We start from the raw sequence: 26,695 nt of genomic DNA, 5'->3' as shown, positions 1-26,695 counted from the left end.
CGACCGAATGGGTTGACCATTTCGAAATCGAAATCTTATCTACGCTGTCCAAGTTTTTATGCGACAACTCGATGACAACGGCCGGCCAGCTGCATTGTGCCCCACGCCGGTCGGCCCCACCAAGCCGGGATGCTGGACCGTGCAAAAAACAAAAAAACAAGAACAGCGCCGCCGAGCCCACCGCCGACTAGGCACGAAAATAATGTTGACAACTGTTATTGCGCACGATCGGGGCAAGTAACGCGAGTGAGCCGTAGGAGCAAAAAAGAAGCCCCAAATCGCGACCCAAACCCCGGCCCGATACATGCGCAGGCCAAACGGTTTGGGGGCCCGAGCCTGGTTTTCATGCTTTTGTTTTCCATTTGCTTTCCGCACCCGGCGATATCTGATGAACACATCGAGAGGCAAGCAGGGTCGCGATAAAGACCAGAAGGGTGACGACAACATGGTTGCGCCTGTCGTCTACGGTGTTGCGATGCGACATGCGGAGAACGCACATAAAATGTGCACGAAACTGCCCAAACCTACACAGCCAATCTGAACTATCCGCATCTTCCGCTTGCTTTCTGCACTGTGCTTGTGTGGCGGGTGAAGGCTGAACATATTTTCGGACAGTGTGGAATTTTGTGATCGCATTTTGCACTCGTATATTTGCTGCCGCTAGCCATCGCTCCACCCGACCCGGATCTTACACACACACGTGTGCGGTGTGTCCGGTACTACTTGTGCCTAAATTATGCTACAGTTGATCTTATAAATTGCTCCTATCGAGATCGATAGTGGCGAGCGGAGCGTACAGTGTCCAGCGCCCACCATATCTTGGCGTTACCATTTCTTTCACCTGCAGTACTAAATTAAAACCACCGAATCTGGACCAGCGGTACACTTTCCTGGTGCTTCTGGGTACATGGGATTACTTCCAACAACACGATCTACATCATGCGACAGTAAGTGGCACGTGGGGGCCCCTTCACAGATGTTTGCCGTACCGACTTGGGCGCTTATTTACGTACCGGCTCGTCTGGCGATGCCGCACGCCCCCTAAACTCCGAACCCGATCGATGCAACCGGACCGCAGACTGCAGCCTCGGGATAGATTGTGCTGATCCAGCCGTCCAAATTGAAGTACTCCCTAGTGCTCGGTGTCGGAGGATAGATCGCACCGTAAACCTGTTCATAAAGATAGAATCCGTAGCGTGTCGGGTGCCCATCATCCTCATCAGCGTTGGCCGATCGTGGACCGGGGGATAGATAATCTATGCACATACACATACACACATACAGACACACATGCACACGGAAAAAAGAACATAAAACGGAAACAAGTTCAAGCATTAGCAAAGCAGCGCAGGAGGACGCGGTTCGAATCGATCGTGCTACCGCAACAATGTAGTCAAGTGGATGGCGTGCGATCGGTGAATTAAAAGCTGAAGATGAAGAGTTTTGGCAGGAAAGTGAATCCACTTACCCACGATTGTGTCACCGTCCATGTATGTCATGCCGTGTGCGAGGGACGATTCCTATAACAGAAAGGGATGTAGTATAGAGGTGTTTACAACACAGCGGCGAGTTAATGCAAATTATAAAAATACAACCGATTAAATCTGAGCAATATATTGAACATAATCAGCTCCTGTTATCAATAGTTTTTTTTGTCTAATTACTCGTGATAATTTTGGTTATAAAAACACATATCGAAAAACCAGTGAGTGTAAAAAGAAATTGAAATAATAGTATTTAAGTATCAGGAAAGCTCAGTGTACAATACATAAAAACATATATAGAACCACTGCTATCCCTAAAACGTGTAAATGTAAAATAAAAATAGTTTTCAATTAATCCTATCAAACGCACAAAATGTTTTACTCGCACTAGCATGGCAGCAAGTAACTAGTGATGGGCAAAACGGCTCCGAAGCCGAAGCCGGCTCCGACCGGCTCCAGACAATTTCGGAGCCGGCTCCGCTCCGACGGCTCTGGAGCCGGCTCTGCTCCGACGGCTCCGGAGCCGGCTCCTTACTAACGGCTCCGGAGCCGAATCCGCACCCACGGCTCCGGAGCCGAATCCGCACCCATGGCTCCGGAGCCGGCTCCGCACCAACGGCTCCGCAACCGGTTTTAACACAAAGGACCAAAATAACTTTTTCAATGAAGTTTCAATCGAGAAAATCCGTAAATAGCGGAGTAGGTCATGTTTAAAAGAATTTATCAAAAAAAACATCGATGACTTTTGAATATTGTTAAGAAAGGCGAGACCAACGAATGCTACACAACGTCATGCATGTCAATACTGCAATCACATCGTGTATTGGTTTCCACACGTGCGAGAAGATGTATTCGTTTTTTTATTACGCTATCATACAATGATGTCTCTATTGAACCGTTAGTTCGGAGCCGTTGGTCTGGAGCCGTTGATTCGTCGCTGGCCCGGAACGGTGGGCCTGAAGCTGGCTCCGCAGCCGTTGGAACGGAGCCGTGAGTGCAGAGCCGTTAGTCCGGAGTCGGCTCCGGAGCCGTTGGTGCGCTCCGAAACGCCCATCACTACAAGTAACGCCATCTAACGCGGCATCCATATTGCATACATTGCGGCGTTTATCTTTTTAGTACACGCACAGTGGAATGCGCTATGGAAAGGACATGCGCAACATGTCGTTTGAATTTTGTAACGGCAAGCATCACGTTGTACTAAACAATCAAAATGTTGGTAATGTGAAAAAATTTCTCGGTTTGCAAATGCAACGGTAACATTGAATAAAAGTCCACTACACTTTTTCGTTATTTCAATATCGATTGCAGCTTTGCTTGAAAGTCTTGATGCAAAGGTAGGATTGTAACTGCTTTGTTTGAATACTCTCGTGTTTTTTTTAAGTCTATCAAACTCCAACCGTCACATTAATTGTAGTAACTTTGGATATTAATGTGTTTAAGCGTACAGAATAAAAAAAAACATGAATTCCAGTACAAGATCCAGTACACCATCATCATCAGATTCATCAGTGCGATACGAAGTGTACGAGATTTTTATGTTAGCCTGCTAACCTCAGTACATAGGGATTTTTGTTGGTATTGTTGATTTGGCTGGTATTCTGGTATTGTTGAAACTAATAATCTATTATATTTTATGGAATAGTCTGGTTAAATGGTATACCACACTTCGATCGTATACAAACGTAGCCCCTAGGACCGACTTACTTTCTCTCATTTTGTATAGATCTTCATATAGTGTAGAGAACTAATACTTTAGTAGGTACTTAAAAAATGGCAATTGAAAATAAAACCAATTCAATTCATCATTAGCAACCTAGACATTTGCTTCAAATACCGCTGCATACAATGAAAATCTGCACAGACGAATAATTTGTTCCAACACGCGATTAGCTAGAGGCCATCCATGCAAGGAAACGGTATGTCAATAAAAAATGAATTATTTATTACGATTTAATTCTGTAGTTTGTGTTTTTCGCCATACAAGGTGATATCAAACTTTAACTCATTCATATTTTGATACCAGTGTTTACATATTTAGGTTTTAAAAAACTCATAAATATTTCATAAACATGTGTAATGTTCAAACTCCATCACTGCAAACAAATATATTTCTAAAGATAAAAGTACAGCCAAAGTGCGCAACACAAGATAGCAACGACAACCTATCGCGAAATCTGTGCCATTTACACTCTCACTCACGGACGATCGTCATTCGATCAGCTTGAAATTGCTTTCCCCCCACCCTACTAGTCAACCTAGCGATAAAGTCAACCCCGTACCGTGGAAGAAACAAGTGGTGCAGAAACAAATATTGACACACATCGCATTTGTACTCGATGTTCTCGCGCGCATACATACATTGGCCAAAGTTTGCTGATCGTCGTTGAACGAGGCGCTCCTACCCGTGCCGTCAAAACAAAACAAAAAGCTCCAGTGCCAAAGTGTCACGGAAGCTTCGTGCGACCGGAAGTTGCCGGAGGTAAAGGTGAGGCCGCAGGGCCGGCGCGCTGACGCCATACGAATGACGACAATCGGGCGGAATGGCTCGAGTGGCGGCGCGGCTCGAGTGGTTGCGCAGAAAACAAATGCTTCGAAAATAATAAGTTCCTTGAGCGGTTCCACCACAAAACCCTTGCTTCGCCGACCAGCATCCAAACGAAAACAGCTCAGCATCACGGTCTATAATCAAAGAGCGAGGTGTTGTGTGGCCCTCCGTTTCGCGTATTGCCAGTGCGTGAACGGGTCCATGCGTCCAAAATTCTTGCGCTCTTGGCCTTACAGACAGAAACAGTGGCTATGTTCGAGTACTATAATTACTTGATCGATCTTACGATCGAGATGTACAGTTTTTTTTTTTTCATACTGCATTTGTTGCTTACATCCATTCACAATGCTTCCACCGAAGTAAACTCGATTCAGCGGTGCTTAATGTAATTTCATCTATTGACCACATTTCACATCTCCTTCGGTGAAACGTTGTTTGGGGCCAAGTTGAAGGTCATTACGCAGTAAAATTGCTCAGCATTCAAACATCGCTTCCCGTACACTTTCGCTTCCATCCATACACGTGGCGGCAGCGTAACGTTTGCGCAGAAGAAAATTATATTTTCCTCTAACTTCAACGGCAAATAGCGTGTGTGTGGCATTTTCCGCACGCTGAACATACATGATGTGAGCTACCATCACCGTGTGCTCCTGCCGATTGTGTTTGTTCTCGTGCCATTATTTGGACAGTGTGATCCATTGGCTGGATTTTTAACGATTTGCGTCGTACCGTATATCCATTTACGATGATGACGCGATCATTGCGGTGAGAACCGCAACAAAAACGATCTGTCCAGGCAGGCGTTTCCTGGAAAACGTACTTAACACCCGATAATCGGCTGGGAGTTGGAGAATAGAATTTTGCTTTTTTAATTACAATTTACACATTCGCCAAAAACTTACTCGCAAAAAAAAACCTGAACAGACTAATGCGTCACATTAGATAAAAGCAGCTAATTAACACTTGTCCACTAGCGGAAGCGCATTAGCGTCACACGAACAAACTATGCAAAGTATTACGAATAATCAATTGCTTTTCGTTGCGTAATTTTGTTTGCTGCTGGAAAATACTTTTGCTTTGCGTATTGTAATGCAACAGCCAACTGTCATTGTAAAAGGGTACAAATGCAAAAGCAGCGTCGACTGGTGGCCTGTAAATTGAATCGTTTATGATACCACCCATAATCAGCGACTATGCACATGCACACACACAAACACAAACATAAGCAAAACATTAAACACAAAAACAAAAGCCAGCGCATTGTTGCTAGCTAAATGTTTCGGCAAATGTTTACCCCTCGTCCGAGCGGCAACCAACGGCGACCGAGCATAATGCCCTCGGTCAACAGCGATAGGACAGTTACACAAGCATAGAGCCGCACAGTCTGGACGGGGGGCAGGGGAAAGACAGGGAGCGACACTTTCCAGTTTTAATGATCTGTTCGGTGCGATGCACTTAACACATTGTGATTCGGGCAGGTTACGAGCGTGGCCGGGCGGGCAATGACATCGGGCCAGCGTCCGATCCGGGTTGCGATGCCCGATAGCACTGCGGATGGTGCGCAACATTCGGCGGTTCATTAAAGGCGATGATGATGGAATACGGTAAAACCCTCCGAACGGCACACGGTAGAATGTCTCAATTTTCTGGCATGCCCTCGCGGTGCTTTAAACTAATACCGACGACGTGTGTTTGTGTGTGTTTTTGTGATCCAACCCCTTTTCATGTTTTGCGCAATTTTATCCAACGGAAATAAAAGGAAAAAAAGCCCTTAAGCAGCTATTTTCTCTCTAGCGCCAATGACGCAAATCAATCGCTTTTATCGCGCTTTTTCGGCCGTGTGTGTGTCATTTGTTAGTACTCACAGGAATATTCACCACCAGCCACTGCAGATAGAACCGTCGCTCACCGCCGTCGAACGGATCGGGATGGCCACTTTCCTTCGCCACAAACACAACCGTGTAGAGATGGTCCGGCTCCGTGTAGTCGTAGTACAGGACGGGTGGTACGGTGAACGCTTCCGGCCCGATCGTTTCGCCACAGTTCTGCTTCGACAGTACCCAGCCGGAACGTTCCACCAGCAGCAGCAGCGGATTGAAGGCACAGGCTGCGACCCGGTCGGCCGATACCGACGCAGTACAGATGGCCCGGACCGACGGCATCAAGGGTAAGGCCATGCCGACGAGCACGGTAAACAGCAGCACGCACCGCACCATTGCCGATGATGATGATGATGGGTTGGGTTGCGTCTCGCAAAAGCTTCGAAGTGGCAATGCAGCCTTGGTTGGACAGTGGTCAACACATTTAAAGCGGTTGCTTTCGTGTCCAAGACTACTTAAGCGACCGGCGCTCGTGCCGATAACGAGATGTACCGCTTATTTTTCAATTTCCTCGTAATCTTTGATAAGCGTGCGAATGTTTTCGATAGCCTCGGTGAGATCTTGCTCCTCCAAACCTATCGTGGGGAGAAACAGGGTAGAAAAAACGTTTAACTCACATCTATCAAATTATCGTGCGTGATGCATCTGTTCTTCCAAAAAAACCAAAAATAAAAACAACAATTACCTTCACTCAGATAATGGTAGAAAAAAGCTTTCCGATCGTACATCCGCTGAAACTTGTCGGCCACCCTTGTCCATGCCGTCCGGATGGCGGTATTGTTCGCGAGCATGCAGCACGCCAAATCGGACCGTGCCAGATCGGCCCCCGGCACCGCGATCGGCGGCTGAAAGTTGATGCCAATCTTGAACCCGGTCGGGCACCAGTCCACGAACTGGATCGAGCGATTCGAGCGCATTTCGAGCAGCGCCCGATTGATCTCGATCGGTGCAATGTTTCCCCGGTACAGCAGACAGCACGACATGTACCGGCCCGCCCGGGGATCACACTTGACCAGCTGGTTGCCCGGCTCGAAGCACTCGTACGTGAGCTGGGCCGTCGTCGGCTGCTCGTGCCGGGCCGTACTGCCCGGCGCCAGCGGTGCGTACGTCACCAGCGGATAGTGTATGCGCGGGAACGGTACCAGGTTCGTCTGGAACTCGAGCAGATCCACATTAATCGCGCCGGAAAAGCGCAGCGACGCGGTAACGCACGACACGGCCTGCGCGACCAGCCGGTTCAGATTGGTGTAGGTCGGTTCGCGCACGCTCAGGCTGCGATCGCACACATCGTACAGTGCCTCGTTGTCTAGCACGAACGTGCAGTCGCTGTGCTCCATCGCGACGTGCGAGGCCAGTATCGCGTTGTACGGTTCCACGATGACCGGCGATATCTTCGGCGACGGAAAGATGTCAAACTCCATGCGCGACGCCTTGCCAAAGTCCTCACCGAGCCGTTCGAGCAGCAGCGTCCCCAGGCCGGCCCCCGTACCGCCGCCCACGCTGTGAAACATCATGAAGCCCTGCAGCGAGGAGCAGTGTTCGCACAGCTTGCGCAACCGATCCATCGCCGGTTCGATCATCGTCTGGCCGAGCCGATAGTGGCCCCGGCCGAAGTTACTGGCCGCATCTTCACACCCGGTTAGCAGCGAGCTCGGATGAAACAGATCCCGGTACGTGCCGATCCGTATCTCGTCCACCACGGACGGTTCCAGATCGACTAGCAGCACGCGCGGCACACACTGCCCCGACCGGTCACAGCTAAAGAACGCACTGCAGTCCTCGTTGATCGAACAGTCGCAAAACAGCCCGTCCGGATAGATGCCGTGCTCGAGACAGTACAGCTCCCAGCAGGCACTGGCCATCTGTACGCCCGCCTGCCCAACGTGCAGCTGAATGATTTCGCGCTGCGAACGGAAAGAAAGGATGCGAAAAGATGAGTCAAAACGACAAACTTCCTGCAGACCTCTTTGCCAGTTGCAAATTGTTTCATTTTGTTTGCACAAATACACCACCGTTAACGAAACTCATCAAATGCCGTACATTTTTAGCCATTGCAGATTGTGGCGGTAATGGAGGTTTGCACTGTTCTTTTCCTCTTTTTTTTTCTTGTTTTCACAAACACTTTTCAAATTTGATTCTCTCACGCACTACATCAAAAATTTGGAAACCGGTTTCACGCAACGCCAAAAAGTCAACCACGAATACGTCACTGTCGGTGCCATCGTTGATTGTTACCGTCTAGCCATAGCAGCGTTACCATGTGCGTGTGTGCGTGTGTGTGCGCGAGCACGTTTGGCTGGGTCAATGTGTACTAGGATGCGCACGGTACTGGGCGGGCACAGGTGGTTTCAAAGCTTGGCTATAAAAATATTGATGTTCGACTACGCGGTACAAACGACCGAAAAAGGGTAAAGACGCAGAGCAGCGAAGAGGCAATAGTCAATAGTGAGTACAAAGCGGGTTCGTCTCTTTCGCGTTACCTGAACATTTTGGCGGGCATTGAAATCTTTTGATGATTTTTTCCTTTTCGGTCAAACTTTGATGCTGGCTTTGAATGAAGGGGCTTTAATGATGGGGCGATGGTCGAAAACGTGTATTACAAGCGGGTTACAACAACTGGTGTTAGAATGATGAAGGTACGTACAGCTTTACGCCAGAACCTGTTCTGCGACTCTGCGAGGTAATTCATGGTCCAACAATTGCTTCATGTGTGAAGTTGCCTGTTTTTATGTTCCCATAATTTGTCAGATAACAATGATACCTCATCGGCAAGGTTAGGTAAAGTTATCGTTTGAAGGTGTAACAAAAAGCTGTAAAATTAAACACAATTAACCCGGAAACTTGTGATTCCTTACAACGCAACAAGAGCTTTAAAATGGGATTTGAGACCATTTTTTAAACTACATTTATTATCGTCGTTTCCCTAGCTTTTACCCGCACTAAACTCAACTACGCAGAGAACGCGGATACAGCAAATACTCATAATGAGCTCAAGGCTGCCGGTGCAAATAATCTAACATAATGCAAATTTTGTATATTTATATCACCTTCCCACCACATCTACCGCAGTCTCCGGGCAGGGTGAAGTATTTTTAGATCTAAGGCAACGAAAGAAAAAACCAGTTCTGAACTCTTTTACATAACCAGAAATCGAAAGCACGTGGTGAAGCATCGGCGGTGGATGTTTTCGTTTTCAATATTAATAAAGCTGACAATCACCTTTAATCCGTCCACTCCTCTGGCATGAAGTTATTGGTTTTGGAAAGCGTTTGTAAGGTGCTGTGAGTAATAAAGCATACAAGAAATAAAGAAGGATCTATTAAAGAACATAGTTAATGATTTTGGCTAAGCAAAGCTAGCTCTTGATACTGAACCAAAGACAATATTATGCCTACAATACAATAGATACCATAATTAACTTCTTTCGTTATTTCTACAGCCCATAGTAATCTGTCCATCCTTCCATTCATTAATCATGTTTGTCAACCTCGTGACGCGTGTGGAACGCAGCTGGGTACACTCTCACTAATGCGAAGGTACTGGCTCTCTAACAAAATCTACAACACACGTAATCGCATACAGTTCGACCTGAAATGTTACATGGCTGGCAAAACTTGCTACCATTTCCACCCACCAAGCCGCTAATCAACGGAATAAAGAAAGAAATCCTCCTCCAATCGGTAACTGTGAGGTGCCGTGATGGTGACGCGTCGGCTGACCTAATGGATGGAAATTTGCACCTAAATATTATCCACCTGACAATGCGAACCGTAAACATGAGTGACTCCCACCTCCGAAAATATCGTTTTCCTAAACTCCGAAGCGTGTGGACGCCAAACAAACGCGCCCCCCATTCGCGTTGGCCAACTGTGTGCAACTTTCACACTGACGAGCGTGTACTGGAGTTATTAAATTCAAAGCTGTGTTGCGGTTTCGGGCCAGGTTATTGTTGTGCCGCGCTATTTTACAATGGTAAACATGCTGGTAAGCCCCCCCTAAACCATACGAATTGTTTACGGTCGTGTTCAGGAGATCACCGAAACATGGCACGGGAGCCAGACCGCACTCACACACACACACACAGATCTAAGAGTACCATGTTCCGATCCTTACCACACTCGCATACACATCTCCTCCGCGTCGATGTTCCGATCTGACTCGCGCAGTGAGACCTTCACCGCGCGTGTTGATGATGCGCAATCTCTCACACATGGCGAATTGCGACGACTGTACCTGGCGTAATGGTCGTTACATATGCCCACCACACCCCTCCCCGTAGACACACACACAGCCACAGGGATGGGCTGGTGGACGGGCGCGTTCGTCATCATTCAATTGCCTCATTATACGAGTGCCTCCTCGCCGAGATCGCTCATAGGTGTGAACTTCATTATTCTCCCACCGCGATAATTTCAACGTCCGGTGGTGTCCACCAGCCCCAGTACCCAACCGTAGTGGTAAGGGGTTACGGTAGAATTCGACAACTCGTTACGGCTCCTGCGCAACGGAGAGGGCAACGCAGGACGCCTATACTACACGTGCGTCTGTGTGCGCAGATTGCGTACCGCGCCACAATAGATATTCACCATTTCACCAGAATAGGCCGGTAGTTCTCGTTGAACCGCGCCACGAACAGCACGGCACGGCGTGGCAACGCGGCCGCTTATTTGTTCACCCCATCCCCTACAGGATCTCCAACTCACACCTGCAAAAAACACACACAGTTGGACCTTAACCCGACAGCTCCTCCTCGAGCAGCAGTTGACGAGAGCCGTCGACCGATCAGCGCAACACAAGCGCTCAGTACCGCCACGCAATCCGACCCGGGATGGACTTCTACGAGCCCGCTCCGCTAGCGCTGGGCTACGGTAATGGTACCCGCGAATGGTTTGTGGACCGTTGGGACGCACTGCTAGACACGATCGGTAAGTTCGCTAAAGGGACTAGTGCGTGTGATTTAGATGAGGGACTGTTGAACGAGTTTGTGCTCTGTGAAGTGATTATGCGGATGATCGTGTTATGGAAATGTGGTGCTAAATGGTGATGTTTTCTGCTCGCTACAGGAGATGATCAGGAAACGCTGTACGTGTGGGTGCTAACGTTCTACACCAACGCCATCTACTGGATACTGGGCGGGCTGTTCGTGGTGATGGATCTGACCGAGTGGCCCAAGTTTATGCGCAAGTACAAAAACCAGCCCGGCATGAACGAGCCGCTGGATTGGGAAAAGTTCAAAAAGGTATGCGCGATGCGACTACTAGACGTGCGTGATCCTTTACTAAACCAGTGTATACGTGTGTGGTTGTCTGTGTGTGTGTGTATGTTTTTTTCCTTCTTTGTAGCTGGTGAAAACGCTACTATTCAACCAAACCGTCGTCGGTATCCCGACGGCCTACATTGCGTTCAATCTCAGCCGAAACGGTGTGCCACCGCCGCGTGCCCTACCGTCGGCGTTCACGGTCGTGCGCGACTTTGCCGTCTGCATCACGCTGTGGGAGATCACGTTCTACTACAGCCACCGGTTGCTGCACTCGCGCTTCTTCTACAAGTACGTGCACAAGAAGCACCACGAATGGACGTCCCCGGTGGCCCTGGCCGCCATGTACGCGCACCCGTTCGAGTACGTCATCAGCGATCTGCTGCCGGTGTTTGCCGGCCCGGCCGTCATGAAGTGTCACGTTGCGACGACCGCCATCTGGTTCGCGTTCGTCATGGTGGACACGGTGCTGGATCACTGCGGCTACCATCTGCCGTTCCTTTCCAGCCCGGAATCGCACGACTACCATCATCTCAAGTGAGCAGATCCTTGGCATTGGGGTTCTCGAGTGCCTCCCAGGTTTCGATGTTGTATGTGGATGACCTTCTATCGTTTTCTGTGTTTTTTATTTACAGATTCAACCAGTGCTTTGGGCTGTACGGATGGATGGATTGGTTCCATGGTACCGATTCCGAGTTCCGGAAGAAGAAACAGTTCCAGCGGCATCACCGCATCGTCGGATTCCAGTCAGCGCGAGAGCTAGTGCCGGACAAGTGAGCGTCCTCGGTAGGATGGGACGCACTTCTTGTTTACTACTTTTGTGCTCGTCTGACTGTACAGTGATCAAGACCTGAGATGTCTCGGCCAGTGCGAGGGAGTTACTATTTTGTGTAAGGGTTATAGTTTTATTCCACAATAGTCAAGTTATTTATAGCATTAATGTCTTCAACTTAGCCAAAGTGGCTCGTGGTTGCAATTCTTCAACCAAGTGAATAAAATCTTGCGGCCTAACATGTTGCATAGTACAAATCAATCACTGTGTGTGTATACAAAATGAGCACTTTCAGCTTATTCTTCTTCTTTTTTCTTATGGAGTTTTCTCCGAAATTTTGACGATCATTAACGCTACCCAAACTCCAAACGCAAACTGTCCGGACGGTGGAACGCAGCTTAGAAAGGTGCATTTGTAAGACCTCGGGCGGGGGCTAGTCCGTTGGTGTCTGCCATTGGTGCTGTGGGACGGCATTCTGTCGTGGTGGTGGCACGAAAACATCGTTGCAAAATGCCAAAATACCCAACCTGCTTCGATGATGGATGATTGGAAAGAAATTACTAATGACATTGCTATTTTTCTCTCGACTCGTGATGATGTTCACCTGCACCAGGGCAATGGTGGGTGTAGCGTTCAAGGTGACACTTGTCGGGGTGTTGCAATGTTAACAAAAATGGAATATACATACTTCAAAGAACGTTGATGGGATCTAATGGGATCTAATTCAGTTGGTTGAGTTGTGACTATGGCTTCGGTTGAGTTATTAAATAGTTGTTTTAAATATTAAAATGTAGACTTTACATAGATCCACTAAAAAGACAAGATACGAGTCACAAGAAAAATACAAGAAATTGTAACAACAGTTAAACAGTTTATGGTTTTCAAAAAAAAATCCCATGAAGTGTTCCCCCTTTGCACCGTGGATTTGTGTCTTCCTTTTTCTCTTTTCTTCTCTTCGTAGCCAAGGCCAGCATCCGTATGAACATGAGCTTTTCTTAGATGCTGACCCTCCTTTCGTAATAATCAAGCCCATGGTACACCAATACGTGAAGCCTAATCTGATCGAAAAGCGATCTCTCGTTAACTTGGAGGTTGTAATGCAGCCTGTCGTTTAAGCTTTGTGCTGGACTGAGTTGTCTTTGATGCTTCTGATGGATTAGAAATGTTACAACGGCTTGGATACACACACGGATTTAGACCTTTTTTTGCTTGTTTATATTTATTGTTGGAAAGTTTAACCATAAAAAGAAAGACATTTTACCCATATAGTTTTGCCGAAAAAAACATACTAAAAACTTAATGGTTCTTTACCAAATTTATTGCGTTTTTATGTACTATTTAGATAAAACCAACTTAATAATATTACAAGAGCTCTTACCACTTCATTCATTCCAGCCAATGATTATAACGATAGGGATGCATTTCGAAAAGACTGATCTATTTTTAATAACTTCATTCTGCGAGTTTCAATCATCTGTGACCTAGATATCTTGTGCGCGATAGGAATGATTCGATACGCGGTTTATGTCCACTTTATCGAACGATGTGTGGTCTTGATTACCCATCATTAGCAGTGACGGATAAGCCATCAGACACTCAGCTGGAGTCTGACCGGTTGCACATAATTTATTCTAGCTAATGACCGGTATCATAGCGCGAATTAAAGCAAGGTGCGACTTTTATAGGTGACAGTTTGACCCTGAGTTTGCACATTGTTGCCATTTTGTTTGATTGATTGATTGATTAATGCTGTATTTCCAAATTTCAAAGGCTTTGGAGCGCGTTTGTCTTAAAATTGCATTAAATGATTCATATCTTTACGTTTCATTGCATGCTACAGCTTATGGCGTTTACTTTCTGGATCGATTATTTCATGATCGATCGAGTAAAGTATACACATAGATCAAAATAAAATGTTTCTCCTCATGGAACTAACTACCCCGTGGAAGCATTTTATTCAAAGAATACACATATCTGTAAACGAAGAGTTTGACTGAGTTTAAGAAGCTGCGTATCGGAGTACTCAGGTTCGACCTAGAGTTTAAGAGCAGCATTATATCGTTCCTTACAAATGCACTTAGCGTGGCAATAATACATTTCAAATGTCACACACTTATTTTCTTTAACAACACTCCAAAATAGAACACCCGGAAAAGTGTTTCTAAAAGCATACTTCAAATTATTTTCAAAACAAAACGCATCGCTCTCCGTTCTGCCATAGGATGAAAATAAAATGAATTGCAAAATATGAATTTGATTGATTCGAGCACCCGTGATGACTCGAATTTTTACGTTCGACATGCTTAAGTCAATTTAAAAATGCTCCAAATAGCTTCAATCATGTTATAGAATTAGTTAGACAAATTTTTGAGTAGTTTTTGTTTCGCAATCTTGTTGCCATGACCTAGAAAAAAAATGACCACCGAAAAAGACATACGCAACCGCCCAATCGAGCAAAGCCAGTTTAACCTCACGACCTCGTATTTTTAGCACAAAATCGAAGTGTGTAGAAACTTCCACGCAAAACTCAGAGTCACGTCCCTTAAATAGCCACGGCGAAATAAAGGGTTATGTGCGGCAGGAAACACGAACGAAAAATGTAGCCAAGCACCAAGCACCAAGTTCGAGAGCAATTAAGGAGCTTCGGTGGCCCAACGGAGATCGATGAAACAACATCAAATCATTTCAAATGACGGATCAAAATGGCCCATCAATCGAAATTCTCAGGCCACAGTGCTAGCAGGTAAAACAACAGCCGCACCAGCCGCTTAAAGAGATAAAACCGTATCTGCTTTACCGGTACACGCAACGTATATTGCGCCAGGAAGGGGTCTAGGCATTTATTGCGATTAGTACGCGCAACCCGATACTGATCGGCGCCATTACTCATCCCTCCGGATGACCTTCGACGGTCCGATCGCATCACACAAAACATTCGGCGACATTTCTTAGTCGTCAGTCAAAAAACGCAATCGATCTGTAGACCTACTCGCTCGCCGATCATAAATTTCACCGCCGAAACAGCATCCAGCATGTGTTCCCACCCTAAGCCACCCTAAGCAGGTGTATAGACGACCTGGGGCGAGGTTTAACTCCGAGTCAGAGTGGGGTCAGAGGCCCTCTCTGTGTGTGTGTGTATGCAAACTGCTGAACTTTCCATCATTCAACACAACCGACCGGGTACATAGAAAACACAATCAGCGCAGTGGACTTGTTTTGTTTTGCCCGTCACACACGCACGTTGATCTTTGACGATATTTGGAGAAGTAAATATTATCTCACCAAACAGTCGCCAAAGTCAACAGCTGGAGAGGCTCGCTTTTTCCGCATTTCGTTACGATTCGCGATTCTCGTTTGTTCGCTTTGCTTTTGCATAAACAGTGCGATCTTCCGTTTGTATGTATGTATGTATAACACAGCCACCAGACATCTCAGTGGCTGGAAGATCGTGTCCTTTAGCTGACTCCCAAAAGCCAAGCTGCTCAACCCCAATTTTTGCGGTGAAGCAAGTCATTGATATTCCATATGTTGGGTATGCAAATATATGCTTCGACTGACTGAAGATTCGAGGATCGCTGCGCTGGCGAAGATGACGAACCGAAGATGGGTAGTCGCAGTCACTTGCACGACCGCTGTTCGAAAAACTTCCGAAACATGCTCAAGAAGGAAGAAAGAGTGGGCGAGAGAGAGAGATATATATAGAGAGACAGTGAAAGAGACAGATCAGGCCTGGTGGGTGGTAAACAAAGGGGTACTACGAAAGAACACATCCCCGTGTAAGTCATGTTTGTCTCCACGCCACAGTCCACCAGCAATAAGTGATGAGTATATTTTGGCAGACCACTTAGCCGCAGCCGGCACAGCACAGTGACGCGAACGTGCACACACACCCACCCCGTCCTGGGGGTGATCTGCGCTGGAACGGTGGTTGCGAGCGTTCGATACACACACGCTCCCTACTAGAAGCCTTTTATCGTCCCCAGATCGACGGCGCGCAGTCAGTTAACCGCCGATCGTCCTAGGCGTTGGACGTGCAAAGCCCAAAATCGAGGAGGAGCTTCGACATCTTCTACAGGCCGGCTACAGGCTACCGAAGGACGGACTGATTAGCGTGCCCCTCCACTGCTGCTGGCACCCAGACGCGCAGCAGCTCCCCTACGATGAACCATTCGTTCGTCCCGCCCTGGATGGCCACCGCCGGCGACGGTAACGTGTCGTTCGCGGGTGTCCACCAGCTTCCCGACAGCGATAACGATGGACCGCTCGTGCTGTGGTTCAACCAGACGTGGAACAGCTTGCTCGATCGCATCGGTAGGGTTGGGCGCATCCGTGGCGATGTGGCGTCATCCGAACGTTACCTAATCGTCACCCGGGCAACCTGGGCTTGACCCGGTTGATAGATATCGACCTCCGCTCTAACGTTTTATCTGCTCTCTATTTCCCTCTCTCTCTCTCCCTCTCTTACGCTTTCTCTTTGTCCCGGTGGCGACCTTCAAGGTGATGACAACGTGACGCTCTACGTCGGATTCCTGACCGTCTACACGTACTCCTTCTTCTGGCTGGTCGGTGGGCTGTTCGTGCTGATGGACCTGACCAACTGGCCCGCCGCCCTGCGCAAGTACAAAAATCAACCGGGCGCAAACGAACCGCTCGAGTGGAGCCGGTGCAAATATCTCATCAAAGTGGTGCTGCGCAATCAATTCCTGTACGGCATCCCGACGACCTACTTCGGATTTGCGCTGCGCAAGCTCGTCTTTTTCGAGCCACCGAATCCGCGCATCCTGCCCACGCTGCCGATCGTGTTTCGCGATCTGCTGTTCTGCATCGTGTTCTGGGAGATTACGTTCTACTACAGCCACCGGTTGCTGCACTCGAGCTACTTCTACAAGCGCGTGCACAAGAAGCACCACCAATGGTCGGCCCCGGTCGCCTGGGCGGCCATGTACGCCCATCCGTTCGAGTTCATCATCAGCGACCTGCTGCCGGTGTACGTTGGACCGGCCATTATGAGCAGCCACGTGCTTACGTTTGTGGTGTGGTTCACGTTCGTCATGATGGACACGCTGGTGGACCATTCCGGGTATCATCTGCCGGTGCTGGGCAGCTCCGAGATGCACGACTACCATCATCTCAAGTAAGTGGGCGCGGGTGCTCCAGTGACCGTTTCACGGTGGTGTGTTAACAGTGCGAGCTTGTGTGCGTGTGTGTGTGTGCGGGATAGGTGCGGGATATCGCAGCTATCGTTCAGTGAGTTTTCGTGGCACCGTGTCCTTGGGTTGGCATACCGGTCTCCAAAGTGTCGATTAGGCGCGGTCGCCAATGGGGAAACCAACGGGCGCACACAATGTGACCTAGAGATCAATATTTGCAGCCCCGTGAAACCGTGCCCGTAAACAGTGGTTCGTGGAGTGACAGTGTGTTTAGTGTGCGGGCAGAGAATTCACACTTTACACTGCGATTCTAGTCACATGCTAAATGGTTGTACTAGTCAAACGCTTCTCCGTCGTACAATAGGGAACGATGGGGCAGAGCGAGACGAACGAAACTTAAGTATATTTAATTTATTGCCATTTTATCGCATCATAATTGAGCGGGGTGATGTGTCATTTGCCTACATTCACGCAGATGACGCAAAACCGATGTGCATCTTCGAGGTACGGAATTATATTTGATTAATTGCAGTTGCTTTGCCAATTTCGTGAGACAAATTTATTCATCCGTATGAAAAGTGGACAGTTATTGATTTTTAAATTTGTTTTGTGATTCCCTTCCCTATCCCAGTGAAGTTCCGGTGAAACGTGCAGTGTGCCAAACAGTGTCAAACAGTCAGTGACCATGCAGAGTAAAACTTGGGTTTGACCTTACCATAACCCTGGCGTGTTTAAATTATGTTAAAAGTGTGCTTTTGCAATCATTAATTTATTCCTCTAGCCTTTGCATAGTTAAAATTGTTTCCAGTTTTCACTATCTCATGCCATACGCTACAACGCATAGTTTTGTATTGCCCCTCTCCTGGCAAAGCGGGAAAAGATTTTCGACCCAAGGCACACCGTGGGAAGGGGACGACTAATTTTGGTCCATGCTACATTTGAACTCAAACGAGTTATGTGCCAATCCTTAAGGCTTACACTACTACTAAGAAGCTCTTCGAATACATACCTTTTTACGTACCTTATAATACAAAAACATTGTGAAATATCTGCTTAGTTGAATACTTTGCTTGTAAATACTCAACATTTCATTCAATTCAAATGTTTGATGTATATTTTTTGTCAACGATAGATAGTGCCAGTTTCTCAAGAAAATGCAAATTATGTTGTAAAATTGATTAGAAATATTATTTTATTGCATTTTAGACAAGTTAATAAGGTTTACAACCTTACAATATGTTTTATTGTGCAATCTATTTTAGTGCAAATATGCGTGCAGAGAAAAGCTGATCGTTCCATAGTGTTGCGCCATGCGTTTGATCTAGCATGCCTTATGAGCCGAAACTAGTTTAGACCGTCGTATGAATTTTCTCGGCCTGTGCTTTTTATCGTTTCCTATTTGCATTCCTTTCTATCAAATAGTTTGCCAAATTGCCCCTTTCTGTCTCTCTCTCTCTCTCTCTCTCTCTCTCTCTCTCTCTCTCTATCTATCTCTTTATTTCTCTTTTTCTATTCCTTTTTCACGTAGAAGTGTTACTTGGTATAGCCTATGTTGTTATACCTTAGAAAAATTGGTACAATTTAGATTTTTTTTATGTTAAGATTTTATTTCAAATCAACATGTTCTGAATGAAAACAACGAACTTTGACATTTTCTTCAAAGGCAAGGTAACACAAGCCGAACAAGCCTACACATTATTCATCAATATTCATTATAAAATGATCCAACTTGTTTTTTTTTCTAGAAGCCTATTTTTCAAATCGGTCTCCAAATTCTTTAAAACCTGTGATCGTCAATTTACATATATTTTCGTATTTTCCAAAATATCAGCAGATAACGCAATATTGTAAATCTACGTATAGTGCTCTAAACAAATTTTACTGATTTCTTAATAATTCCTTTTACGGGCAATTTTAAAAACTGATATTGTCTTTTTAAAACAAATTTAAACTGTTATCTGTTTTTGGTTCATCCTAACATGGCTGCTGCTCTTACAAACCTGTTCTTAATTCTATTTCCCCTTTCCAGTCTTTTGCATCGAATGTTCTACAACATCGCTCATTATCAATGATCTCTCTTCTCTTTTGAACTCTTTATAACCTTATCGTGGATTGGGTTGCGCATACGCTAAACAAACTTGAGGCCAATTTCCATTGTTTTATCAATTTTAACACAATATTCTTTCAATCAGATAGTATCTTCATAAACGATAAAAAAAGGAAAAATAATGTACTAAACTTGCGAGAAAAGGCAACAAAAGTAAACACGGAAACGAGCACCTGCATTCATGGCAAAGCAGGAGAAGATCTTGGACTAATCCCGGTTGACACATTCTCCGCCACGGAACCTGTTTCGAACGAAAATGACAGCCCGACGGTTGCGGCTATTCCAATTCACTTTTATCTTTACCCTCCGGCCGGTCCGCTGTTGCGCTTTATCTCCGATGCTAGATCGCTCACCGAGCGGCCAAACTAACGCCCGGGCGATGGAGAGAGTCAATATTAGGGGTGCTAATATGCTGAGAATCGCCGAAAAGGCCACTCGTTTACGAGGAAGTAGTAACGCTAATTAACACCTGCTACGCGCTGCACCATGTAACGGGGAGAGAGGGTGTCACAGTAACAGGAATGTAAACCCGTCAGTATGGCACAATCGTTCATCGACTGTCAACCTTCTCCAAAGGGTGGATTAGTTTACGACCGATCGTCCCTTGAGCTGTTGATTGATTCAGGTCATTGCATCATATTGTATGTTTGTCTGTGTGTGTGTTTTTGTTTTAACTCCAAACACTCGGCGATTCACAAAATTTCACAATCCTACTACGGCTGTGTTGATTTGTTCATTCACCTGTCGCTTTCCCTACGAGTTAAAAAGATTAATAGATGTTGTGGCAGGTTTTTTTTCCGAAGGCACCGAATTCGCCCTCGAAATGCCTTAGTTTTGCAAACACGCACTAAAGCCGCCGGCTTAGTATAGCCGTACTGCTAACCGTGATCTTCCGGTGGGTAAACCTTGAGCAAACCGTTGGCAGGAATGGTCAGCAACGAAGCGAACACGCTGCGCAGTTTTCGCCAAGCGAATTGCACGCCCTCTACCGGCGACTAGCCGTAGCTGTATCAAGCGAGTTATCTTGATACTATAGCCCCCCAAGAGCGTTTAAGGTCGAACGGATCATTTTCGTTGCTGAGATACAGATAACGAGAGAGCGAGAAAGAAAGAGAGAGAAATAGCGAAAGAGAGAGAGAGAAATCTAAAACACAATTCACCTTTCCCCTTTTCAAAAATAGAGCAAACCGTGGGCAAGGGTGACACTGAATCAGTCATTTTAAACATGCTTTTGTTTTCCATCGCCGTTTTCGGATGCCTTCCAGAGTTCAAACCACAAACCACAAACAAGATCAGTGCGAGATGAACATGCACCCATGGAGCTTTGAGGTCCGCACTGTAAGCGAAGAGCAGTATTTCAACAGAGCTTTGTCACGAAACGCGTTCCACGTCGGTCGCACGTAACGCACTGCTCAAAGGTCTCCCGGTCTTTGTTTCCAGCGTAGGTCGCCCCGGCCGGGGGAGATTTATCAAATTCAAAGCATGCCTAAGCAAAGCAAAACATCATGTAATGGAAGCTTCCTTATGACGGATGCTACCGTAATGGGCTATAAAAACGGAATGGGCACGGTCCGGCCCACCCCGACGATGACACACACCGTCCGTGGTGAAGCGGTGATGCCAATTACATATCGATCAACCGCCTGGGTCTGGGTGGGTGCAAAAAAGCGCCTTGCTGTTTTTCGAACACAATTGACTCGCGTCATCCTCGGGCTGATAATTAAACAGCGCCACTATGTTGCAATCCTGAAACACCGCACGAATTTGCAAAAAAAAAACGAAGAGATGGACCAATTAAGCATTCGCACATCCTAACTGTGGAATGATCGCGGTTTGAACTGCCCCAACCGTTACGGTCCGATAATTCAATCGGAAATGAGCCGAAGTGTCTTGCACAAGACGGCGCGGCAAGATCTTGACCTATGGCAAACGGTAGATTTGAGAGGGCTATCCGCCAAATCCGCCACTCTCCAACCGCTCAATCTTCTAACGTACCTCTCTTCTTCCCTACTTCCGATTCGTATCGATATCTATCTCTATGCTTTCGGGGACGGGGGGGGGATCGGTTAGGCTTACTAGGTCGTTTAGACTAGGTCGTTACTAATGGCGAATTTTGGAAAGGATTTTCCTCTCCGCAACAGTTTTATCGCTCTACCTTCATGCCAAAATGGTCATTAGCGTGATGGATCAACACTGTGCCAGAAAACAGTTTTTTTACGCATTTCAAATTCGCGAACTTCAAATTTTGTTTCTTTCTATCAACTTTTGACAACTTTTTTCTCCCGGCTGCCTTAGGCTACGAAAAATTCTAAACAAATAATTAAACATTTTTGGAAAAAAGCAAAAAGGACCCTAAGACCAAGGCATAGAAAATGGCACAAGTAATATTTGGTCAAGGCTACTAAACAAGTAGATAGCAGATCTGATGGGACTAAGTTCCACTCTAAACCTCAATGTGTCTTAACTTCCAAAAAGCTTCCGAGGAAAAGTTCCAAAATGCACAACCTTGCATCCGTACTGTCGCACACCGATTTGAATGGTTCCACTCGCACATTAAAAGGGCAGCCGGAGCCTACTAGGTGCGCGAGAACGTCCTGCAGAAAGGAAAAAGAGCAAACACAAAAACCCGAACTGTTCACGAAACGGATCGAGCCACCACACCGCCGCCTGCTTCGATCGACGAGCGTTCGTTGACCATACGCACCGCGCCTGTACAAGGCAGTGCGGCGAGTCGGCTAACCACCACTTAGCTGTACCCCGCACATGCGCGCGCGCGCACATGCGTCACAAATTGACGCGTCGGTTACTGTTCGGTCGGCGGTGCGTCGAGTACGGTTCACGCCGGAAGGCTTCAGTTGAGCGCAAGACGCCAACAGCAGCGCACCGGCCTGTCTAGTGGTTAAGGAACGAACTTGTGTGTTTTTGGTCGAAAAGCCATTCCCTACCAAAGTGCAACGATGGAAACGCTACTAGAGCTAGCGGCTAACGTGACGCTGCTCCCGGTGGAGGAGTTTGCCGGACCGCAAGTTAGTTGGTTCGAGCGAAAGTGGAACGGTTTTTTGGACGTAATCGGTACGACACATGCGACGAATGTCTCGGAAGTGCCCGGGAGCAGGAAAGTGTGTAACTGCATTGTCTAACGCCCAATTCTCTTATCCAATCGGTGCATAAGGTGACGATGTCGATACGCTCTACATGTGGTTCCTGACCGCGTACACGTACGGGTTCTTCTGGCTCGTCGGCGGGCTGTTCGTGCTGATGGACGTGACCAACAAACCGTCGTTCTTGCGCAAGTTCAAAAATCAACCCGGCGCTAACGAACCGCTCCCGTGGGCCAAGCTTAAAAATCTGGTCAAAACGGTCGCCTACAACCAGCTGGTGTACGGGTTGCCGACGTCCTACCTGTCCTTCCGGGTGGGCAAGCTGATTGCCGCCAGCATTCCCGATCCGCGCATCCTACCATCGCCGTACATCATTGTACGGGACGTGATGGTGTGCATTGTGGCGTGGGAAATCACCTTCTACTACAGCCACCGGCTGCTGCACTCCAGCTTCTTCTACAAGCGCATCCACAAGAAGCACCACGAGTGGTCGGCCCCAGTTGCCTGGGCGGCCATGTACGCCCATCCGTTCGAGTTCATCATCAGCGATCTGCTGCCGGTGTATGTGGGGCCCGCCCTCATGACCAGCCACGTGTTCACGATCGTCATCTGGTTCACGTTCGTCATGATGGACACGCTGGTGGACCATTCAGGGTATCATCTGCCGGTGCTCGGCAGCTCCGAGATGCACGATTACCACCATCTCAAGTAAGTCGGTGTGGAAGCTTGACCCTGCCCCGATTATGGGGTTACTTCGGGACCAAAACGTCCAGCATAACCCGTCCTGCTGTAGGACCGGTATGCCAGGCGACCGTCGAAAGTGAATGGTACCTTTTTTTTGGTTTTGGAGTCTTCCATTGACCTTCTTTTTAAAATCGTGTTTTCGGTAACTTTCTCACTGTGGTGGGCAGGCATACTGCTAGGTTCATTGCATGGACACAACAACAACAACAACGAAAAATCGCGCACAAACGAGAAGTGTTGTGAATTTGTACATCAAACAATCTCAAATGACCTTGAACGAAACGACGGTGCCAATCTTGGGCTATCAGGTGATAAGCGTTATAGATCACGTCACCAACACGTAACGTACACGCGCTAGTGATCGGGCAAACTGTAAGTGGTATCCTGCCAATATCCCCTTTTGGATACGGCGACACGTTGTGCCAACTCCGCTCAGTATTCTTCCCAGTGCACGTTGCGGTCTGACAAAGGTAACGAGCGCTGAATATCAATGTCTAGCGACTAATGCTGTTTAAAAATTGAAAGTTCTTATTCATTTTTTTTTCTGTGCCACTCAAAACACAATTTGCATAAACATGACAATGCTCGATCGGTTTGAAGGTTTGCAAACTTAAGAAAAAAACTATATCACGATCGTATCGAAGTTCCACTGCGATCGCTGAATGTATTGACCAAAGCCATTTCGTTCTCCCAAAAGCACTACAGGAAACGGTTGTCTACACTTGAGACAATCCAAGCCAATCAAGTGGCGCACATCCATCCAAAAACATACTCACCATCAACGGTCGCAAGCGGAAGTGACACTCTCCTGTGAGAGTGAATCACATCATCAACAAAGCCTCTATACAAAACCGTATCACTCGATGTGTTCTAATCGTTTCAGGTTGGATGTTTTGCTTCATCCGAATGAAATGGATTCTATAATTACACTTAATTGTTTACTATTTGTCATCATCTACATAGTGGTTGCGTGTGAGTGTTTTGTTGTCCCCCAGTGTCTCAGTGTCTGCTTCCGAAGATCGGTACCTTTCCGGTCCACTCAACCTTGGCCGCCCGCAACTCAGTGTCACATCAGCGGTGAAGTGATTTCTATTTTCCCTGGCAAAGGCAAAGTAGGAAAAACAAAACATAAAACGCACACCGGTTGCGTGCCACAAGCAGGGCCCCAAACTAAGGCCAACGAACAACATTCGACTGCTTTTTTTATTAAATATTTGAAACTACATCGCGGTACGATTATGTTGATGCAGGCCCTTACAGATGTAGCATCGGATTTTGGGTAATTTATTATACCACCCGTTTCGATGCCCCGACCAGATGTCCAAACCGCCCGTTGCTAGGTTTCCAACGTGCAAGCTTCTCTGGCCAACTCTCTTGGCCTGGCCTAGCCCTAGCCTGGCGTTGGACCAGTTAACCTCCAGAAGGGTTGCCGGAGGAGAGTTAGAAAAAAAACACGCCTCCGTAAGGTCAGTTCCAGCGGGTGAGGGAACGAATGTAGAGTCGTACACCGATCGTTTCACAACACGCTGTAGCTGTGCGTGCAGGAATGATCGACAGCCTCCCTGCACTGTCCTTTGAACTCTTTGGTTGGTGGTTCATGGGAATGTATAAACATCCGAAAAGGTCGAATAATTGGAAATCGGGCCTTTTAGCAGTGTGATGACACTCACGCTAAAATCGAGCCGTGAGTAGGATTTGATGAACCTTTAACGCCGAGAGAAGAGATCGAAAATCACCGTGACGCCGTGACACAGTAGCCAAACGCCATCGTTTGTGCGTTTGTGCGGCATACGCAACACGCATACGCGCTTAACTCATCGAACGATGCGCCTCTCCGCGGTCGTGTGAAATACTTTCTAATTAACGTATTTTTGTTTTTTTGGACTCCGTTTTAATTGTCCCCACTTCTTTCTTTTCTTTTCTCCATGTACACCCGGATTCTGCTCGTACCAAAATAATCACGGTGGCGTCACACCGTTACGGACGGATCTGTACCCAGGTTCAACCAGTGCTACGGTTTGTTCGGCTGGTGGGACGGACTGCACGGCACGGACAGTGAGTTCCGCAAGAAGAAGCAGTACCAGCGGCACCATCGCATCTTCAGCCTCAAATCGGCCCGCGAGCTCGTCCCGGAGCATTAGCCGCCCGTTAGGATAAGGCTATAGGCATAGAAGGAGCGCAGGAGTTTGCCAACCGAACCGAACCCACCAAGCCATCCCTTCAAGGTTCAAAACGCAAGGTTTTGGGGTGGGACAGACCCTGCGAAACCTCTCCGGTGAGCTGAGCGGAATTTAAATGGACATAATTTAAAAACAAATAACCAATCGGCATCACAGAGCGTGCTTTGAAAGGCGCTAGAGTGTGCTTGCGTGTGGTTTTGCGCGTCTGTGGTGCGTAGTCTAGCAGCGTCCCGTTTGGTACGCGCCAACTGTATTATTTACGGCATAGTATTATCGTTATACATTATACCTTTTTCTCCAGCTCCTCGTGGGGGTATTTTTTGTTTTCCTTTGGAGGAACTGATTTTTAAGTAACTTTTAGAGGAGATGGGCTGGCATCTTTACTGCTAACCAACAACCACAATGTCTCGTGGGCTCGTGGGTAAACACAATGTTCAGCAATAGCGGTGGTACAATACACAAAACACTGAAACCGCACCAAAACAAACCCTAACTCAAACCGGTGCAGCCCGACATTTCCTGTCTGGGCGTGTGTTTTGTTCTTTTTGCTTTGCTGGTCATCAATAAAAATTCATACAAATATACACACATCCTTCGAAAACAACTCTCCCAAGTGGGGTGATAGGATGCTAATCGGAAATCGTTCTGCTTTGTTTTGTTTTGTTTTTGTTCTCATCCTCCCCACCTAATGAATTCATCAAAAGCGACACGAATTTTCATTAATCACAAACATGATGACAATTTCAAACGATGGCGAATAACAGGCCCTCTACCCTCTCTTATTAGTACGTTCCAACTAACCGTGGTTTTTGGCGTTGTGGTGTTGTCGAGCGATTTGTTCGCACATTTACAAGAAGTGTAGCCCTAAACAAGTCAAGTGCTGCCCGCGGTTAATAAAGTGCGATGACTGGCGACTTTTAGGGTAGAGCTTTTTATTTACTTCCGAAACGTGGTGTGTATGGTGCGTGTGTGTAGGTCCTTTTTTATTGCTGGATCGTAGCCTACCATTACCCGGTCATAAGATCAACGCCAGGAGGGGGGGCAAGCGGTCAAAAGAATGCGAACGGTAAGTAGTACAGATGGGTTAAGATGTGATGATTATATTTTTTGTGATAGCTATTTTAATGCTTTCTATGTTCTTTCATGGAAGCTCTTTCATGGAAGCTACGAGAATAGTTGCGAAGGCGATTTGGGAATGGAAATTCTTTCGTTCTGCTTAAATTTGTCCCACACGCAGTTAAGTAGCCTAAAAAAATAATATTTGGTATTTTCCCACCAAACGAATGACTTGTTTATTCTTCAAAACCCATTTCTATGTCTTTGACTCTAACGGCACAAATGGAGCAAAACCAAAAAAGAATTGACAAAATTAATAGGGCCATATAGCAAGAAGCAGCTTTGCTCAAAAAGCATTAAGTTTTTAATTCTCTTACGGAACAATCTTTTTGCTCGCATCCATTGGAAATCATGCG

General features: G+C 46.8%; 4 protein-coding genes across 4 annotated transcripts; 2 read left to right on the top strand and 2 right to left on the bottom strand.

The window, feature by feature from the left end:
* Positions 1–622: 622 nt before the first annotated feature.
* LOC120947842 (uncharacterized) lies at positions 623–6,396 on the bottom strand. The gene is made up of 3 exons (XM_040363607.2): positions 5,898–6,396; positions 1,469–1,520; positions 623–1,256 (listed from the first exon to the last, which is right to left on the bottom strand). The coding sequence occupies exons 1-3, from the start codon at positions 6,246–6,248 to the stop codon at positions 1,042–1,044; spliced, it is 618 nt and encodes a 205-aa protein (XP_040219541.2). The 5' UTR covers positions 6,249–6,396; the 3' UTR covers positions 623–1,041.
* On the bottom strand, positions 6,389–8,604 carry LOC120947840 (tubulin alpha chain-like). The gene is made up of 3 exons (XM_040363605.2): positions 7,953–8,604; positions 6,598–7,816; positions 6,389–6,487 (listed from the first exon to the last, which is right to left on the bottom strand). Exons 1-3 carry the CDS (start codon positions 7,962–7,964, stop codon positions 6,408–6,410), a joined length of 1,311 nt encoding a protein of 436 aa, XP_040219539.1. The 5' UTR covers positions 7,965–8,604; the 3' UTR covers positions 6,389–6,407.
* Positions 8,605–10,404: 1,800 nt separating this feature from the next.
* On the top strand, positions 10,405–17,079 carry LOC120952753 (uncharacterized). The gene is made up of 7 exons (XM_049607247.1): positions 10,405–10,837; positions 10,976–11,151; positions 11,255–11,706; positions 11,805–11,942; positions 12,010–12,059; positions 16,052–16,252; positions 16,439–17,079. The coding sequence occupies exons 1-7, from the start codon at positions 10,741–10,743 to the stop codon at positions 17,077–17,079; spliced, it is 1,755 nt and encodes a 584-aa protein (XP_049463204.1). The 5' UTR covers positions 10,405–10,740.
* A 2,242-nt stretch (positions 17,080–19,321) lies between these two features.
* LOC125906471 (fatty acid hydroxylase domain-containing protein 2-like) lies at positions 19,322–25,863 on the top strand. Its single transcript, XM_049605272.1, has 3 exons — positions 19,322–22,270; positions 22,371–23,007; positions 25,043–25,863. Exons 1-3 carry the CDS (start codon positions 22,156–22,158, stop codon positions 25,182–25,184), a joined length of 894 nt encoding a protein of 297 aa, XP_049461229.1. The 5' UTR covers positions 19,322–22,155; the 3' UTR covers positions 25,185–25,863.
* Positions 25,864–26,695: the final 832 nt, after the last annotated feature.

Source organism: Anopheles coluzzii, chromosome 2, assembly GCF_943734685.1.
Source record: "Anopheles coluzzii chromosome 2, AcolN3, whole genome shotgun sequence".
Classification (NCBI taxonomy): Eukaryota; Metazoa; Arthropoda; class Insecta; order Diptera; family Culicidae; genus Anopheles; species Anopheles coluzzii.
This window is presented reverse-complemented; position numbering and strand designations above follow the sequence as displayed.

Coding starts and splice junctions, on each gene's coding strand:
- LOC120947842 (XM_040363607.2), bottom strand. CDS start 6,248: ATGGTGCGGTGCGTGCTGCTGTTTACCGTGCTCGTCGGCATGGCCTTA. Junction 1,521..5,897: donor GGCTGGTGGTGAATATTCCT/GTGAGTACTAAC, acceptor TTTCTGTTATAG/GAATCGTCCCTCGCACACGG. Junction 1,257..1,468: donor GGACGGTGACACAATCGTGG/GTAAGTGGATTC, acceptor GTATGTGCATAG/ATTATCTATCCCCCGGTCCA.
- LOC120947840 (XM_040363605.2), bottom strand. Junction 6,488..6,597: donor CTACCATTATCTGAGTGAAG/GTAATTGTTGTT, acceptor TCCCCACGATAG/GTTTGGAGGAGCAAGATCTC.
- LOC120952753 (XM_049607247.1), top strand. CDS start 10,741: ATGGACTTCTACGAGCCCGCTCCGCTAGCGCTGGGCTACGGTAATGGT. Junction 11,152..11,254: donor ATTGGGAAAAGTTCAAAAAG/GTATGCGCGATG, acceptor CCTTCTTTGTAG/CTGGTGAAAACGCTACTATT. Junction 11,943..12,009: donor CGAGAGCTAGTGCCGGACAA/GTGAGCGTCCTC, acceptor CTGACTGTACAG/TGATCAAGACCTGAGATGTC.
- LOC125906471 (XM_049605272.1), top strand. CDS start 22,156: ATGGAAACGCTACTAGAGCTAGCGGCTAACGTGACGCTGCTCCCGGTG. Junction 22,271..22,370: donor CGGTTTTTTGGACGTAATCG/GTACGACACATG, acceptor TCGGTGCATAAG/GTGACGATGTCGATACGCTC. Junction 23,008..25,042: donor CACGATTACCACCATCTCAA/GTAAGTCGGTGT, acceptor ATCTGTACCCAG/GTTCAACCAGTGCTACGGTT.